Source organism: Haliotis cracherodii, unplaced genomic scaffold (assembly GCF_022045235.1).
Source record: "Haliotis cracherodii isolate W230 unplaced genomic scaffold, xgHalCrac1.p SCAF_15, whole genome shotgun sequence".
Lineage (NCBI taxonomy): Eukaryota > Metazoa > Mollusca > Gastropoda > Lepetellida > Haliotidae > Haliotis > Haliotis cracherodii.
In genome coordinates this window covers 1,531,464-1,546,612 of record NW_027266270.1, presented here as the reverse complement: position 1 = coordinate 1,546,612, position 15,149 = coordinate 1,531,464, and the positions used below count along the sequence as shown (strand labels likewise).

At 42.7% G+C, this 15,149-nt stretch overlaps 1 protein-coding gene across 4 annotated transcripts in view; it reads right to left on the bottom strand.

Annotated features, from left to right (window-relative positions):
• The window catches only part of LOC139462165 (PHD and RING finger domain-containing protein 1-like), a 29,878-nt gene extending 14,742 nt beyond the window's left edge, over window positions 1-15,136 (bottom strand). For 2 of the 4 annotated variants that reach the window (XM_071243697.1, XM_071243700.1), the window contains exons 1-10: window positions 15,009-15,112; window positions 12,360-12,757; window positions 9,889-10,073; window positions 9,656-9,739; window positions 8,664-8,785; window positions 8,256-8,344; window positions 7,544-7,701; window positions 6,369-6,581; window positions 5,470-5,678; window positions 4,878-4,994 (exon numbers count right to left, since the gene is read on the bottom strand). In XM_071243697.1, the coding sequence (XP_071099798.1) occupies window positions 4,878-4,994; window positions 5,470-5,678; window positions 6,369-6,581; window positions 7,544-7,701; window positions 8,256-8,344; window positions 8,664-8,785; window positions 9,656-9,739; window positions 9,889-10,073; window positions 12,360-12,648 (1,466 nt within the window). In that variant the 5' untranslated portion in view covers window positions 12,649-12,757; window positions 15,009-15,112. Of the gene's footprint in view, window positions 1-4,877; window positions 4,995-5,469; window positions 5,679-6,368; window positions 6,582-7,543; window positions 7,702-8,255; window positions 8,345-8,663; window positions 8,786-9,655; window positions 9,740-9,888; window positions 10,074-12,359; window positions 12,758-15,008 lie in introns of all 4 variants that reach the window. The other 2 variants (XM_071243699.1, XM_071243698.1) reach the window with 2 other exon arrangements.
• Between the last annotated feature and the right edge of the window lie 13 nt (window positions 15,137-15,149).

Below are 15,149 nucleotides of genomic sequence, written 5' to 3'. Positions count from 1 at the left end.
CGATACGAGGCAGGTATGCAACAGGGGTCAGTGGGACGGCCGAGGGACTTTAAGTATCAAATCGACACTGTGTCCGGTAGTCAAGGCGGAAGATAGGAAGGTGTCGTAGTCGAAAAGATCAAACCGGACGAAGGAAGGCGATCTTTTCCATCCCTTGAACGCCTATAGGCGCTATCGTTCTTACAGCGAAGGGTTGATGAAACAAGGTTCCTCGTGACAGCCGTGTTGGTAGAGGAGGTCTATTGTTTCCAACATCCGTGCATGGATGGACTGCGACAGGCGCCTGGTTGAGTGGTAGCACCAAGCGTACAGGTAGACATGGAAACCAATCTGTAGAAATACATGGCACCCCTTGCCATGGTAAGTTGACCTAATTCCGGTCGGAGTTGTTGACAGTCCGAGTACTTGACACGTGACATGTAAATCACACTGCGCAGTAGCCGAGAAAACCGCCTTGGAGTCGGAACTGAGGTGCAAACTCCACACACAGACAATCCTCAATGAACTGCGTGAGAGACGATCAAGTGGTGTACCCGAGTTTTGCGATAAAACACGGAACCCCATGGGCGTCGTGGAAAACCCGGTGAGCGCCGAGGAAGAGTCTCTTTCAGGAACGCTGGCGCTAGGGTAGGGTAGAACAGCGTTGGTGTCGGCGATGTCGACGAAGTAAACTCTTTGTAAGTGGATGTCGTCGTCGAATCTGATACAGACGCTGTTCACATGACGCTCTGATTCGATGGAAACCCGCAGGTCATCTCTCCGGAATCATAGCGCTTTAAACGACGGGATTATGGATAACGTCTCAGTGGGCAAGTTGAATCAGACCAACTGTCTATTGGTTGAAAAGATTCCACCCAGGAACGAAGTAGAACGATAGTCACGATCCCGAAGACCGACGGGAGAGTAGCGACAGGAGCGGCGACAGTTGTTTCACCATGCTTCTCCGTGTGAGGAGTTATGAGACGGCAGCAAGAGAAGAGGGCAGTGGCGCCGGGGAGGCGATTGCCGATGGTGCCCCTTAAGCCGCAGTAGAAGATCGGATAGTCGGCTCGTTGATCTGAGCTTGATAAAGCTTGTTGATCTGGGCGCCGGAGGTCATCTTAGGCGCCGGATATATCATAGGCGCTTCTTCCGTAACTCTTGAGGCGCCGGAGTAGTCAGAGGCGCCAGAGACATTAGAGGCGTCGAAGATAATGAGATCAAAGACCTTAGAGGCGCCGGGAGCACCGAAGACATCAGAGGATGCGGAGGCGCCGGAGCGCGGAGACATCAGAGGCGCCGGGAATGCACGAGGCGCCGAGACATCAGAGGCGCCGGGAGCGCCGGGACATCAGAGGCGCCGAGACATCAGAGGCGCCGGGAATGCACGAGGCGCCGAGACATCAGAGGCGCCGGGAGCGCCGGGACATCAGAGGCGCCGAGACATCAGAGGCGCCGGGAGCGCACGAGGCGCCGAGACATCAGAGGCGCCGGGAGCGCCGGGACATCAGAGGCGCCGAGACATCAGAGGCGCCGGGAGCGCACGAGGCGCCGAGACATCGGAGGCGCCGAGACATCAGAGGCGCCGGGAGCGCACGAGGCGCCGAGACATCGGAGGCGCCGGGAGCGCACGAGGCGCCGAGACATCGGAGGCGCCGGGAGCGCACGAGGCGCCGAGACATCAGAGGCGCCGGGAGCGCCGGGAGCGCCGAGACATCGGAGGCGCCGGGAGCGCACGAGGCGCCGAGACATCAGAGGCGCCGGGAGCGCACGAGGCGCCGAGACATCGGAGGCGCCGGGTGCGCCGGGAGCGCCAGGACATCGGAGGCGCCGGGAGCGCCAGGAGCGCCGGGAGCGCAGGGACATCAGAGGCGCCGGGGGCGCCGGAGACATCAGCGTTGATGTGGTGGTGTTGGAGACCGTGAACGGTCGTATGTCGTGCCAGGGGAGGCAGACTCTACGTTGGGAGCGCTGGAGCCGCCGGTGGAGTAGGAGACCGTGAACGGTCGTATGTCGTGCCATGGGAGGCAGACTCTACGTTGGGAGCCGCCGTTGGTGCTGGGAGCACTGCGAAGCTCCGCTGAGCGCTGCTGCCGTCAACGTAGGTGGGGGTCGACGAGCACGTTGAGCGAGGTGTGTCCTGGATACTCGCATGAGCTGAAGGATCACAGCGACGAATGACTGCAACATCGGCACTGCCTTGTGAAAGTACAGGGCGTCGTACAATCACGGCAGAAAGGGGCGGCCCCGACCAGATTTGTTCCCGCGGCAACAAGTGCAGCGAGGCAGAAAATCTGGAATTTAAGCAAAACATTACTATGTGGCAAAGCCACAAAGTGCGGGAAGCATAATGTGATTCAGAAACTTTGTATTTCAATGAAGTTTATGAGATCAAACAATGATGCTAAAAGGTAGCGAAAAAGCATAGCTTTAAGCAAACACATAACCATGTGGCCAATCACAAAGTATGGGAAGCATAATGTGATTCAGAAACTTTGTATTTCAATGAAGTTTATGAGATCAAACAATGACGCTAAAAGGTAGCGAAAAAGCATAGCTTTAAGCAAACACATAACCATGTGCAAACACGTAACCATGTGGCAAAACCACAGAGTACGGGATACATAATGAAACTCAAAAACTTCGTATTATATTGAAGTTTATGAGAAGAAACAATTACGCTGAGAGGTAGCGAAAAGGCAAGGCTTTAAGCACACCAAAACAACATACATAAATGTAATGTATTACCCAAGCCAAAGAGAGAATTCAAAACGCAGAACACGACATTACGTGGCCACGTGGTGAATGGCCAAAATGGCGGGAAAGAAAACAAAATGGCGGGAACAACATTGCGCCCGTAAATTACTGTGACGTGAGCCACAGACGAGCGATAAACGTTACAATTTACGAATGGGAAGACCCTAAGGTCACGGCCCATAACAGGTAACAATGTAGCAGCATATAATGAATGTAGAAACACGCAAAATATAAAAAACAAATAATAAGCTTTAATTTCCACAAGGGATACACAGTACGTCCGTCCGTGGAGGTGACAAAGCAGTTATGTGTTTTTGTGTGACGTCATGACTTCCGGGTCACGTGCCGACTGTGAGAGGGCGCTGCCTCCTGAGCTGGTTGGGACAACTTTCTTCAGCAGCTGGATCTCACACAGTTCGTCACTCTGTCAAAGACAGCAGTAAATGCAATACGGAGTAATGCAGGATAAGTTAAAAAATTTACGTATTCATAATATGATGAATTATGAATTGTTTCAATTTAACCAATTGTTTAATTCACCGGACAATTAATAACAAATAATATCATTTTAGATTTACATGGAAAACATACGTTTGTTTCTGTTATAATAACGATCTGTTAATGTAGTGAACGGTCTAATTAATATTCATGAGTTATATTCATGAGTCTGCTCAAGTGTACGCGTTGTAACATTTGGATCGAGACTATTATCCCATATTTGGTTATCACGTGACCTCACGGGAAAAGTTTTTTTTTAAACTAAAGATTTTTTTAAAAACAAGACAGATAATTTAATCACAAATACTAAAATATTGTTGATAGCAATAGTTATTTGAATACTTTTTTCATCTGTACTTAATTATTGACCATAAAAAAATTGGATATCGATCGTCCGAGAAAGCAAAATGGCGGTCAATCAAGATTCAATATACGAATAGCTACTGAAAACAATAAAATCTGCAAATCCTCATTGCATGTCAACCAAGTGAAAGTCGTTAGCCACGACTTACAAAATGATCGTCCAGACTTTGAGGGTTTGGCAGTTCGCTCGACTGATCTGCATCGGTCGACTGGCTGTCGTCACGCTTTCGCTTCTTGTCTGAGGTTTCGTATCGTAGCATTGTGAGGATAATGAGGTACATCGATGATGCAAGGTATTAATGTACAGTTGTAAACACCTTTCACTCAAATTAACAAGATGTTCTCAGTAATTAATCCTCGATTAATCAGTGTCAACTCAGTTTATTAAACAGTGATTGACCGATTGGACTATCATGTAGGTACGATGTATTTACAGCAATCAAAACAAACAAAGCTTGTCTGTGTAGTTAATCTTCATTGTGTTGCAACTGCAGACAGAAACTGCTCAGTCCTAACTGCTGATCATGTCCGGTCAAAATTTAAGAATGTCCGGACAATACTTTTTAAAATGTCCGGTAAGCAATATTTTAAAACGGACATTTGAGATTCCCAATCGGACATGTCCGGCGCATATGACGGTTTCCGGACCCCTGTTTCAACCACATCACACTGCTTGTGAACAAAAGGGATGGCAACTAACCAAGTACATCCACCAGCCTGAATATTGACAACATACAGGAAGACTCTACTAGCCTTATAGATACCATCAACAAAACTCATCCAAGCTAGCTTATTTCCATCCCTGAATATTAATCGTGTGTGCACCAAGAAAACCAGTGATTCATACAATGAGCAATATTCAACACCGTTGGAATATGATGACATGCTTTGTTTGTTTGTTTGTTGTTTAATGCCATACTCAGCAATATTCCAGCAATATGACGGCAGTTCGTAAATAATCGAGTCTGGACCAGACAATCTAGTGACTGACATCATGAACATCGATCCACACAATTGGGATACAACATTCATCAACAAAATCAGCGAGTGTGACCTACCGATCCGGTAAGTTGCCTCTTACTACAAGCATAGTCGCCTCTTGTGGCAAGCATGGGTTGCTGAAGACCTATTCTACCCCGGATCTTCACGGGTCTGCAATTAACTACATCACATAGTCCGACCACCTGACCCAAGTGAGTTCTTTCTCATGACAGTACAGTGCTGTGGACACTTACACGAAGGTCCACACAGAGTTCACTGTACAAATTAACTGAACTTACTTCGGTATTCTGACTCTGCCAACAGGACGATGTGACTTCAATGATAATACAGAATACTTGGTGAGACGGCCTGCCTTCCCACTACCACTTGGTTGAGCTTCAGTTGACACATCATCACTGCAAATAAAGACTGGACTAATGATACTGTGTCTCACGGAAATGGTTCAAAACTCCCCAAATCTTTGAAGTAATAATTTGTTAAACTACTAGTTCAGGGTGCTGTTGTAGGAAACAGCTTAGCACTACGACTGTCGTAAGTCTTATGTTAAGGTATGGGAGTTATGATCACCTTAGCGCTAAGATCGCTATGTACAACGGCACCCAGGGAGTTATTGACTCCACAGGGGTCCAACAAAATAAGACTCTTTCACAACTCGACTACCGGTGCCTCATTACTCCAGATGGCACCATTCGGAGTGAGTGAGGCAGTCATCTCTGTTTAATGCTGCATCAGCGATCTTACAGCTATGAGCAGACACTGGATTAACAAACGAAACATCATAAAGGAGTAATGTTTTTCAAAAAGGCGATCCAGAAAGCAATTGTCTAAAAGGTGGGTGTGTCTGGATCAAAGAGGTTTAACAGTGCTTACTCTTGGAAATGATCTAGATCGTCTTTATGGCCGAGTATAGAGAAGCCACCGTCCTCGGCGCGGTGTTGCTCTAGCGTCTTCTCCTGGGGCAGCTTCTGCATAGGTATAGAGAGACCTGACGGAGGCTTGGACAGACCCAGGCGCCCCGCGATCCGAGACTTGACAGTGGTGGATGCGGGAGCTGCTGTACGAGAGCTGCTTCTCTTTAGCTGCAACAGTTGCACAGTCAATACAGCTTTTGAAATTCATGCTACTCTGCTAGCCTGAGACTACTAATTGTACTGACAACAAGAACAGACCCAAAGATGGTAGTCCTCATGGACTAGTAGCATTTGAGAGCAATAGTTCTGAACCAGGTCTCAATGTTTCAATTTTGCTACAAATGAATACAACAGAGGTGAGGTCAAATGGGGTTTAACGTCGCGTAGAAGATTATTGCACTTATATAGCGACGTGCATGTAGCGACGAGCCTTTTTTATCAATATTCCACATAGGGATTTGAAGCCAGGTCTTCGGCGAGATGAGTGAACGCTTTATCCACTGGGCTACCCCACCACTCCATCAATGTGAATGTGGGTGTGTGTGTATCACGGTGGGACAGGGTCCTGTTGAAGTTGCAGAGCTTTTAAAAGTAAGTGTTCTTTAACGTTTCAGTAAGATATATTTAAACTGTATCATGTCAGTCTGTAAATAATCAAGTCTGGACCATCTGACATTCCATCAACCACAGTTTCTGTGGCTTTGACTACCCATTCCAACTTTGTCACATCTGACCTGCAAAGGGTACTTGGTACATATTTATTCTTCACAATGTTCCGTTCTAATGACAATTAATTAATTATTCAATGCCTGTTCAGGTAGACGTTGATCTGATTACAAACACAAGACATCATCCCACCTTTCGCTTCTTTCCTCCCTTTCTCTTCCTCCTCCGTTTGCCAGCAGTTTTCTTCTTCGTTTTCGAGCCTGGGGATTTAGTTTTCCGCTTCTTTGGACTCTTGCGTTTACGGGTTTTCCGCCTTGTGGTCTTCTTTCGTCGTTTGACAGGAGATTTCTTTTTCAAAGGGGATGCAGATGTTTGACTTGAAGAAGCAGCAGACACGCCTTCTTCCTGTAATTGTGAAGTTGTGAGATTGAGAGTTAACTGTATAGGCAAAGATGTTCAGTCACCTGAGACAACATTCTTGCCTTATCTGCACAATGATGAATGATTCAGGTACAACAGGGATGAGTCCAAATTTACTACCCAGGTAACTGAAGGCCTAAAACCCGACTCTACCCTACCCAGGTACCTGCTGTAGGCCTCGAATTGGGTACAAAATGTCCGATTGGAAATTGTTTCACAGGAGCCCTGGCAAAAACTATTTAGATACATGTATAATACATTCTGATCATGCATACACTGAAGTTGACTGAAGCTTTATCTTTACCCCAACACATAAACATCAGAAGGAAAGCATGCACAGAGTCAGAAAGAAATGCGAACATTAGTGACTCCCTATGTCACCATGGAGCTTTATGGTCATTGTCACTAAAAAATATATCATGTGACTAACAGATACTGGTAGTCCTGTGGGTACCTGGGTCCTACTCAGGACCCATCCGACCTCAGTACCCGTGCTACTCGTCCCAGCTCTCGATTCAACACAAAAACATTAAATTCCAGGGCTCAACAGTTAATTTCTGCCACTTGATATCATTTGAATATCAGCAGCTAAAGCTACAAAGAAAATAGTGAGTGAGTGAGTTGGGTTTAACGCCGCTTTTAACAGTATTCCAGTTATATCAAGGCGTGTCAGCTTAATGTGGGAGGAAAGCCCGAAGTGATGCAGGTCTCAGACGTTTACCACTTCGGTGAAACCCACGAGCATGGGTATGTTGCTGACAAACCTAGAAACATAATGGGGGCGAACGGGGATTCGAACCCACAATCATAGGTTTCTGGCGTGCCCAAGGGACGCAACTCTGCACAGCGAATCGCGGCGCCTTAAGACGACTTGGCCACCCGTGCCCCCACCAAGAAAATAGTTTATTGATCGAACGTGTATGAAGGACGTGACTTCAATCTCTTACCTCAGATGAGGAAATGAGTTCGGGTGGCAGCCGTAATGCCCTCTCAACACGGGTCTGCCTGATCCGCGTCCGCACTCTTTCACTTACTAGAGTACGAGCAATGAGACGGCGTCGGGGGCGGATGTCAATATCTTCCTCGTCACTTTCTTCAACTGCACCTACACCATCAAGAAAACAGTCAGAGTGTGTGTGTGTGTGTGTGTGTGTGTGTGTGTGTGTGTGTGTGTGTGTGTGTGTGTGTGTGAGTGTGAGTGTGGTGTGTGTGTGAGTGTGTGTGTGTGAGTGTGTGATGTCCTGCTTAGCAAGCGTCCAGTGATATGGCAATGATCTGTTAACAAGCAAATATGGCACGCAATCAACAAAGTCACTGTCTGACTTCTCGATCCACTGACTCGCCTCTTATGACAATCAGCGGCTAGTATATTGTCTAGAACACTACAACACATCATGGATGTAGTTAAGTCAGGATAAGACAAACGCATGGTTGACAGTAAGAGCTACACACACACCTCACTCACCAGTCACACTTTTAAACCTCACGTTAGTTGACCATGTACAGTGAACTGTTATCTCATGTCATCTATTTATCTCGTTCATGCCTGCCAATCTGGATAACAGGCTAATAAAAAATATATACCATTTTCATAAGGTTAAATATATCCTTCCTCAATAAATGAAAATGACCAATCAGAAACAGCTAGGTGACCTTTACCTTCCTTGTTGGCCGCGGCACAGTCGGAACAGAACCACTCCTCTACAGGGATGTCGGCCAGAGGTGGCGACAGACACTCACAGTGAAACCTGCAACACAATAACCACTTCAATATACACAAGTCGGCGAGTCCAATACTATTACAATTCTGGAACTATTAGAATTCTGGAACTAGAGACATTTTCTTCCACTTCCAGTTTTACCCCACCAGTGATCCCCTACAGGATGTGAGACACCACCCACCCCACCAGTGACCCCCCACAAAATGTGAGAAACCACCCACCCCACCCCACCAGTGACCCCCTACAGGATGTGAGCCACCACCCACCCAACCAGTGAACCCCTACAGGATGTGAGCCAGCACCCACCCAACCAGTGAACCCCTACAGGATGTGAGCCAGCACCCACCCCAGATCACAGCCATCACACAGCAGTAGTCTGTCCTCCCGGTCACAGCGGCCGCACACCTCGCAGTACGTTGGCTCTTCCTCAACCTCTTCCTCCTGAGCATTCTTATCTTCAACAGGGATCTACAAACATGAACACCATGAAAAACCTCCACTTGAACATCACAAAAATCTGTGATTAACGAGAAATATTCACTTTGGCTGTTCATCACCTTTGCTTCATCTATAATGAACGGTTCATACAGATATGGAACACGAAAATTCAAGGCCTTTTCATGTGTCATTTTCAAGACTTTTAGTTTGGTTATTAGCCTCAGTCTGCCAATATTTTTGTAATCCAGCATACTACCTATTAATTATAATACTCAAAAAGCAGTATGCACAAATTCTCAAACAAGATTGATTTCCAATAAATAAAATGAAAATCTTATCATGAATTCTTCAAGGTGTTTAGCCAAGTGTCAAATCTATCACTGTGATAAACCACACTTAAACATCCTTGGTACATTACTATTAGATTTGTGTGTTTTAATACTTTAATTGACAAGTTTGTCATTTTGTACAAATTCAGGGCTTTTCAAGCTATTTTGGTGATTTTCAAGGCTTTCAAGGTTTAAGTTACAAATCAAGTCTTTTCAAGAGGGACCTAAATATTCAAGGCCTTTTCAAGCCTGTACTAACATGGTAATGTGAAGGTTACATCAATATATACTAACCTTGTATCAAACAAATTTTAAAACGGTTGCGACTAACATTTTCTTGAATAACTAATGACAACACCCAGACATTATTAGTTTCTTTGCCCAAATGGCATGAGTAGTGATTATTCTGATAAGTATATACATACAATAGATAAGGACTAGCATGCCTTGGAAAGTGAGTGTGAATATTGGTGAATACCAGACACATCAGCCAATTTACAGTTTGTAGAATGTTAAGTTCCATCATCATTATCAGGCTGACCAACAATTCTGTTTCCATGGATACACTCACCTTCTCATAAACCTTGTCCTCACTGGGATGTCTGGCAAGAATCAGGCGGAACACCTGTCTGTCAACGGGGCAGGTATTCACATTCTGTCAATCAACACATAATTACATTAAATAATGACTCATTGTACACTACAATGCATTTGTACACTCTGACTAAGGTACTATGTGAAAACCAGTTCTTGTGAAGATACCATAGAAGATATATTGAAAGAAGAATTTTCAGAATTTCGTACATTTGCCCACTCCTGAATACACTCAAGACAGAAGTTGTGGTCACAGGCCTCGGGAGTGCCGACATCTTGATCCTTGAAGCGATTAAGACAGATTGGACAATTGTCAGCATTCTCGTCGTCGGATTCGCTCTCAACAACTAAGCCTTCAGCCTGAGCTTCTTCCTCCTCTTCCTCAGACTCCCACTCTAGAACAGTAACGACCAATCATGGAATATACACCTACTTACGTCTTAATGAACTGTATCCAGTAGAGATGAAATGATACAGCATGGTCACAATACTTCACGAATCAAGATACAAAGGTCAAGATATGAGACGTAAGATATGGAAATGTGGAAATGTCTTGACTACAAATATTACAGAGCAGATTCAAAAGCAAAAGCTAGCTGTAGACAAGATTGTTACAGCTATTTTAGTAGTGAACTTAATTACAACACATTTTGTTATTTTGGACAGCAAAAATAACGGGGGTATTAAACAAGCAGTAATGTATTTTAGCAAGCATACCGTCTTGTATCGCTACAGAAAAAAATGTATTGTGTATCGTATCTGTGCAGGAAAACCCACCATGCACCGATGTATTGTTTCACCTCTCAAATCCAGTAACCATGGTAACACATTGTTCCAAATAAAGGGGATTTGGGGTTTAATGCTACAGCATACGAATCCCATAACCATGTTAAATCTATTATGAATTACACTAATATTTATGTATTTCTGTTCATTGTTGACAAGAGTGATGAAATAGCGACTGTTGTAAATGGTATTAGTTTGTTGGCAAAAACTATATTATTTACATGCCAGTGCTTTCATCAATTTCGCCATCTTATTTCCGTCTGAAATGTGTACCATATCAGAGGCTGGGTCTCTGACCGTATCAAATGAAATCTAATCAATATGGACTATTGCTCCAGGTTCACCCTCTTGTTTAATTAGCAATAATTAAGTCATTTATTTCACAGATGGCAGCGTGTTTGCCAGGTGAAGCAGCCAGAGTAATCGGACGTTGAAAAGACTGCTGACATTCACGATGTTTAAGAGTTACATTTGAATGATTAAGTCACCGTTTTCAATTCTTATGGACAAATTTGGAAGCAAACGTATCGTACCATATCTTAAAATATCTAAATCCAACTTGCTGTTTGGCCACTAGTAATAGTTCAAAATTTGTAATTCACGCACGGTGGACATTCTTGCACAAGGGTACGTTCATGAAAACTCTTCCACCGGTGCCGTCATCGGCTAGGCGAATCTCATCGAAAATACGAACGTTTCTGTTCTGAAATTTGTAGATTATTATGGAGAAAGAGTTGTATGTATATTCATTTAGTTTTTGTTTTGCTGTCATTGCAAAATCGAAATTTGCTCATGTTTGAAAATTTACCTCTGATAATCAGATTGCGTTTTTCTCTCTTGATTTCTGAATGGATGCACATACATGTAGATCAACTTCTTTGATTTCTGCTAGGATTTTAGTCTTGAAAAAATATGTTTCATGATTCGGAGTTGTAGATCACGGAATAAGATTTTGTGCGCTTCCAAAGAGTTTGGTTTGTAAAACCAAACACTCGTTTTGCCAATCGGGGATAAAAAATTTTGTTGCGCATTCCACCATTGTTAGCTGATGCAAAGCTCCATGCCGTGATATAGGAATCGGCTATGCACAGTAAGAGATAGCATGCAATGCTGCTAGTATGCAAATCGCTGTTTCGATTGACAACTTTTGACGATTGAATAAACTGGCGTGTAAATATTTTATTGACATTTTTAGGTACCGCAGATAAATTCATTCAAGCAATACAACATTTTTTGTAGGTGAAAATGAGTGTGTTAATGCTGATAAAACTATTGAAAGATCTATGCGATTTTCAATCGCGCTGATTGATTGTTGGTGCGCTATCAACGAAAACTATGCGAGAATATCGCTGAATCACGGCCTAAGTCAATCCCTGGCAGTGTCACAAGGTTCATAAAGGGTGGGATGATTCATAACATGATACACCAAATTTATTATAAGAACTGTCTTAAGCAACATATAGATGATGTTTGCTTGTTATTTAACGGCGCGCTCAGCAATATTCCAGCTACATGACGGCGATATGTAAATAATCAAGTCTAGACCAGACAATCCAGTGATTGACATGAGCATCGATCCACTCAATTGGGATATGATGATATGCATCAACCAAGTTGGCGAGCCTGACCACCTGACCACCTAATCCCATTAGTTGCCTCTTACCACAAGCATAGTCGCCTTTTATGGCAAGCATGGGTCGCTGAAGACCTATTCTATCCCGGATCTTCCAGGGTAACATATGGATAACAGACACAACCTATGTAAAAGCTTTCATTCCAGAAATGAAATATGATCAGTAGATGGTTTTCTTATCATGCATACCAGTGAACTTTCAAACAGCCATCATAGACATGAAGTTCTCATTTACATAATTAAGGTGGTGAAAGAAATTAACCTTCATCAGAATCTTCCTCCCCTTCAACCTCATCCACTTCCTCACCGTCTTCGTCATCCTCGTCTTCATCCTCCTCATCATCGTCGTCTTCATCATCTTCTTCGTCACCATCATCATCATCATCATCATCACTGCCTTCCTCTTCTTCCTCTTTTAATTCTGTATCCTCTGCTGTCTGCGGTCCCCCTGATGATGATGCTGCGGATTCGTCTATTTGCATTCTGTCTTCATCCGACGAATCAGAATCACCTCCCATCATCCCTTCCATCTCAAAGTTAGCCTTACTCATGGTTGTGTATGATTAATCTCTTTCACATCAATGTTGTAGAACTTACATTCTGCTTGTAAAAAGTCAAATGTATTCCTGTAAAATGTATCTGTAAAATGTTGATATGGATCTGAAAAAGTATCAGAACAATCACAATAAAAAAAGAAGTCACATTATTTTGCCATCTGATGCGATAAAGTAGAAGTTGCGTCGATGGATCACACCCCAACCAAATAAAGTTAAAGTAATGAATTCCAAATAACCAGGATAAGTAAAACCTGATTACTATTGGAAGAAAAACCATTGTGACATTTTATGATTTTGGTTAGGAGTTCAATTACAATTAATGCTGATATGGCTAGCCGACAACTTGGTAACTAATCGCAAGTCATAACTATCGACTGAAAACAAATGGCAAATAATTAATGACGAATCAACTTGAATATTATTTAAACACACCAAATAGATTTTTTTCAATGTAAAATAGTGCAAATCGTGCAAAAACTGACGAATTGTGACACCCCTAATGTGATCTTTCCAATGCCCTGTATTTCTAAGTTTCATCTCTACATATACGGTAACATATGATGCAACATGTATGAAAAATTTGTCATTTCATAAACAAAACATTGGGAATTAATTGACATTCAAAAGATGTTGCTGTTGGTGGTTTTTCAATATAGTTGCCATAGTAACCATATCACAAATCAGATTCATATCGAACGATGTCAACATAGGTTGGAACAAGCTTCAAGGGTCATGTGTTTTCTGGGAGGTGATTTTTACAGTGCGGGAAAATGAATTTTGAGAAAATTTAGGATCATGTTGCCGTAGTGCAAAGGTAAAAATTAAGTTCAAATTTGAAAATACCGGAGAAAAAATAAACATATGTGTTGAACCCAGGAGAAATTTCAATACAATATGAACCAAAATTGCGGAGAAATGGCCAGGAATAAGATTTTCAACATGACTGCTGTGGCGGCCATGTATACATGGTTAAAGATCCGAATGAAACCTCTTCAACAAACTGGAGTGTTATCCTTCAGTAGTGGTAACAAGTATGTTAAAGCTTCATAGATGCAGGCCAGTCTAAGGAGATGTAAATGAAGGACAAATAGGGCGTGACATAAGCATGATAAGCTCACTTGACTTTCAGTGAGGTAATCTAAACATAACATTTATAACAAATGCCCTTTTACTATTGGTTACACAGTCACAAAGTTACTTTAAACTTTGGTTAAAGACTACCGCTGAACATTCATAGAAATAACCAACAACACAAAGATATCTGCATATCATGTTAAACCTGCAATAGTCTCATCTACAATCATGAGGATTATACAAAATTAATCATGGCATACATTTACCAAGCGTTTGAGCATGAATGATTATTTTCCTTTCAGACGTGAGAAAATTTGATTCTATGGAATTCAAAGTGTGACAATTTAGTAACATAAAGCAATGTGCATGTTGCATGGGATGGATACATGGAAAATTGAAATAAAGAGTTACCTCCCATATTAAAATGATGCCAGTTGGCCAAATTCATGCCATATAAAGGACCTATAAACAATTAACCTTGAATTCCTCTTTCCAACACCTCCTGATGTTAAATATTTAAGAGCTTAAGTTTGCTGCCAAAACAAACAAGCATTCAAAAGCCATACCTGTACAAAGCATGACCATTTTGGCTTTTGAATCTTGGCATGAGTGTTTATCTGTGATAAGTACTGATTGCTGTCTTTTGAGAAAATCATCTAAACATCAGCAATATACTAAACACAGAAACATCATTTTATGGTATTAATCTAATTGTCTGTCTAACCTCAAGCAAATAACTTCATGAATCATATTCTTGTCTATTAGAGGCTATATGTGAACTCGTAACAAAGACTTTGCAGACACAAACCTAATCTCAGTCATCAAAGTAATATTATTTCATAAAATGAAAATCATGATAAACAGTATTCATTTCTCCACGAACGATTTGTCTTTAACTTCGACTCATGATGAAGTTGGTTTGGTTTTGCCAAAATATCATGAATAGAAAGCGAACCGTGATTCTATATTCGGTTTGACAGTAGATCACTGAATCGGCACAGGCACCGCCATTTTACTCCATTCTGTGAGCCTAACGATCATAAAATACCTCATGTTCTTGTAAACATATTTCAAGAAACAAATTCAACATAATTTGAATCATACTGCACATTCATTTTGGATACTTTAAACGCCGATAACAGGATAGAGCAATCACCGACTGAACAAATACCACTTCTCCACACCCCTTCCCTTTGATTGTAAATACAAAACTGGGGTAAATAACTCATAAACCAATACTGCACTTAGTTGCACAGACACAAGGAAAGATCAGTGATTACCCGTACTATGTCCGTAATCAAGATATAAGTAAAATATCCGCTACTTTTATCCAAAAGCTTGGCACATTCTTGGCAAGTTTTGCCATGTTGCAGAATCCGCCATCTTAGTGCAGGTGCCCGGATGAAGCCATCCAATTGAAA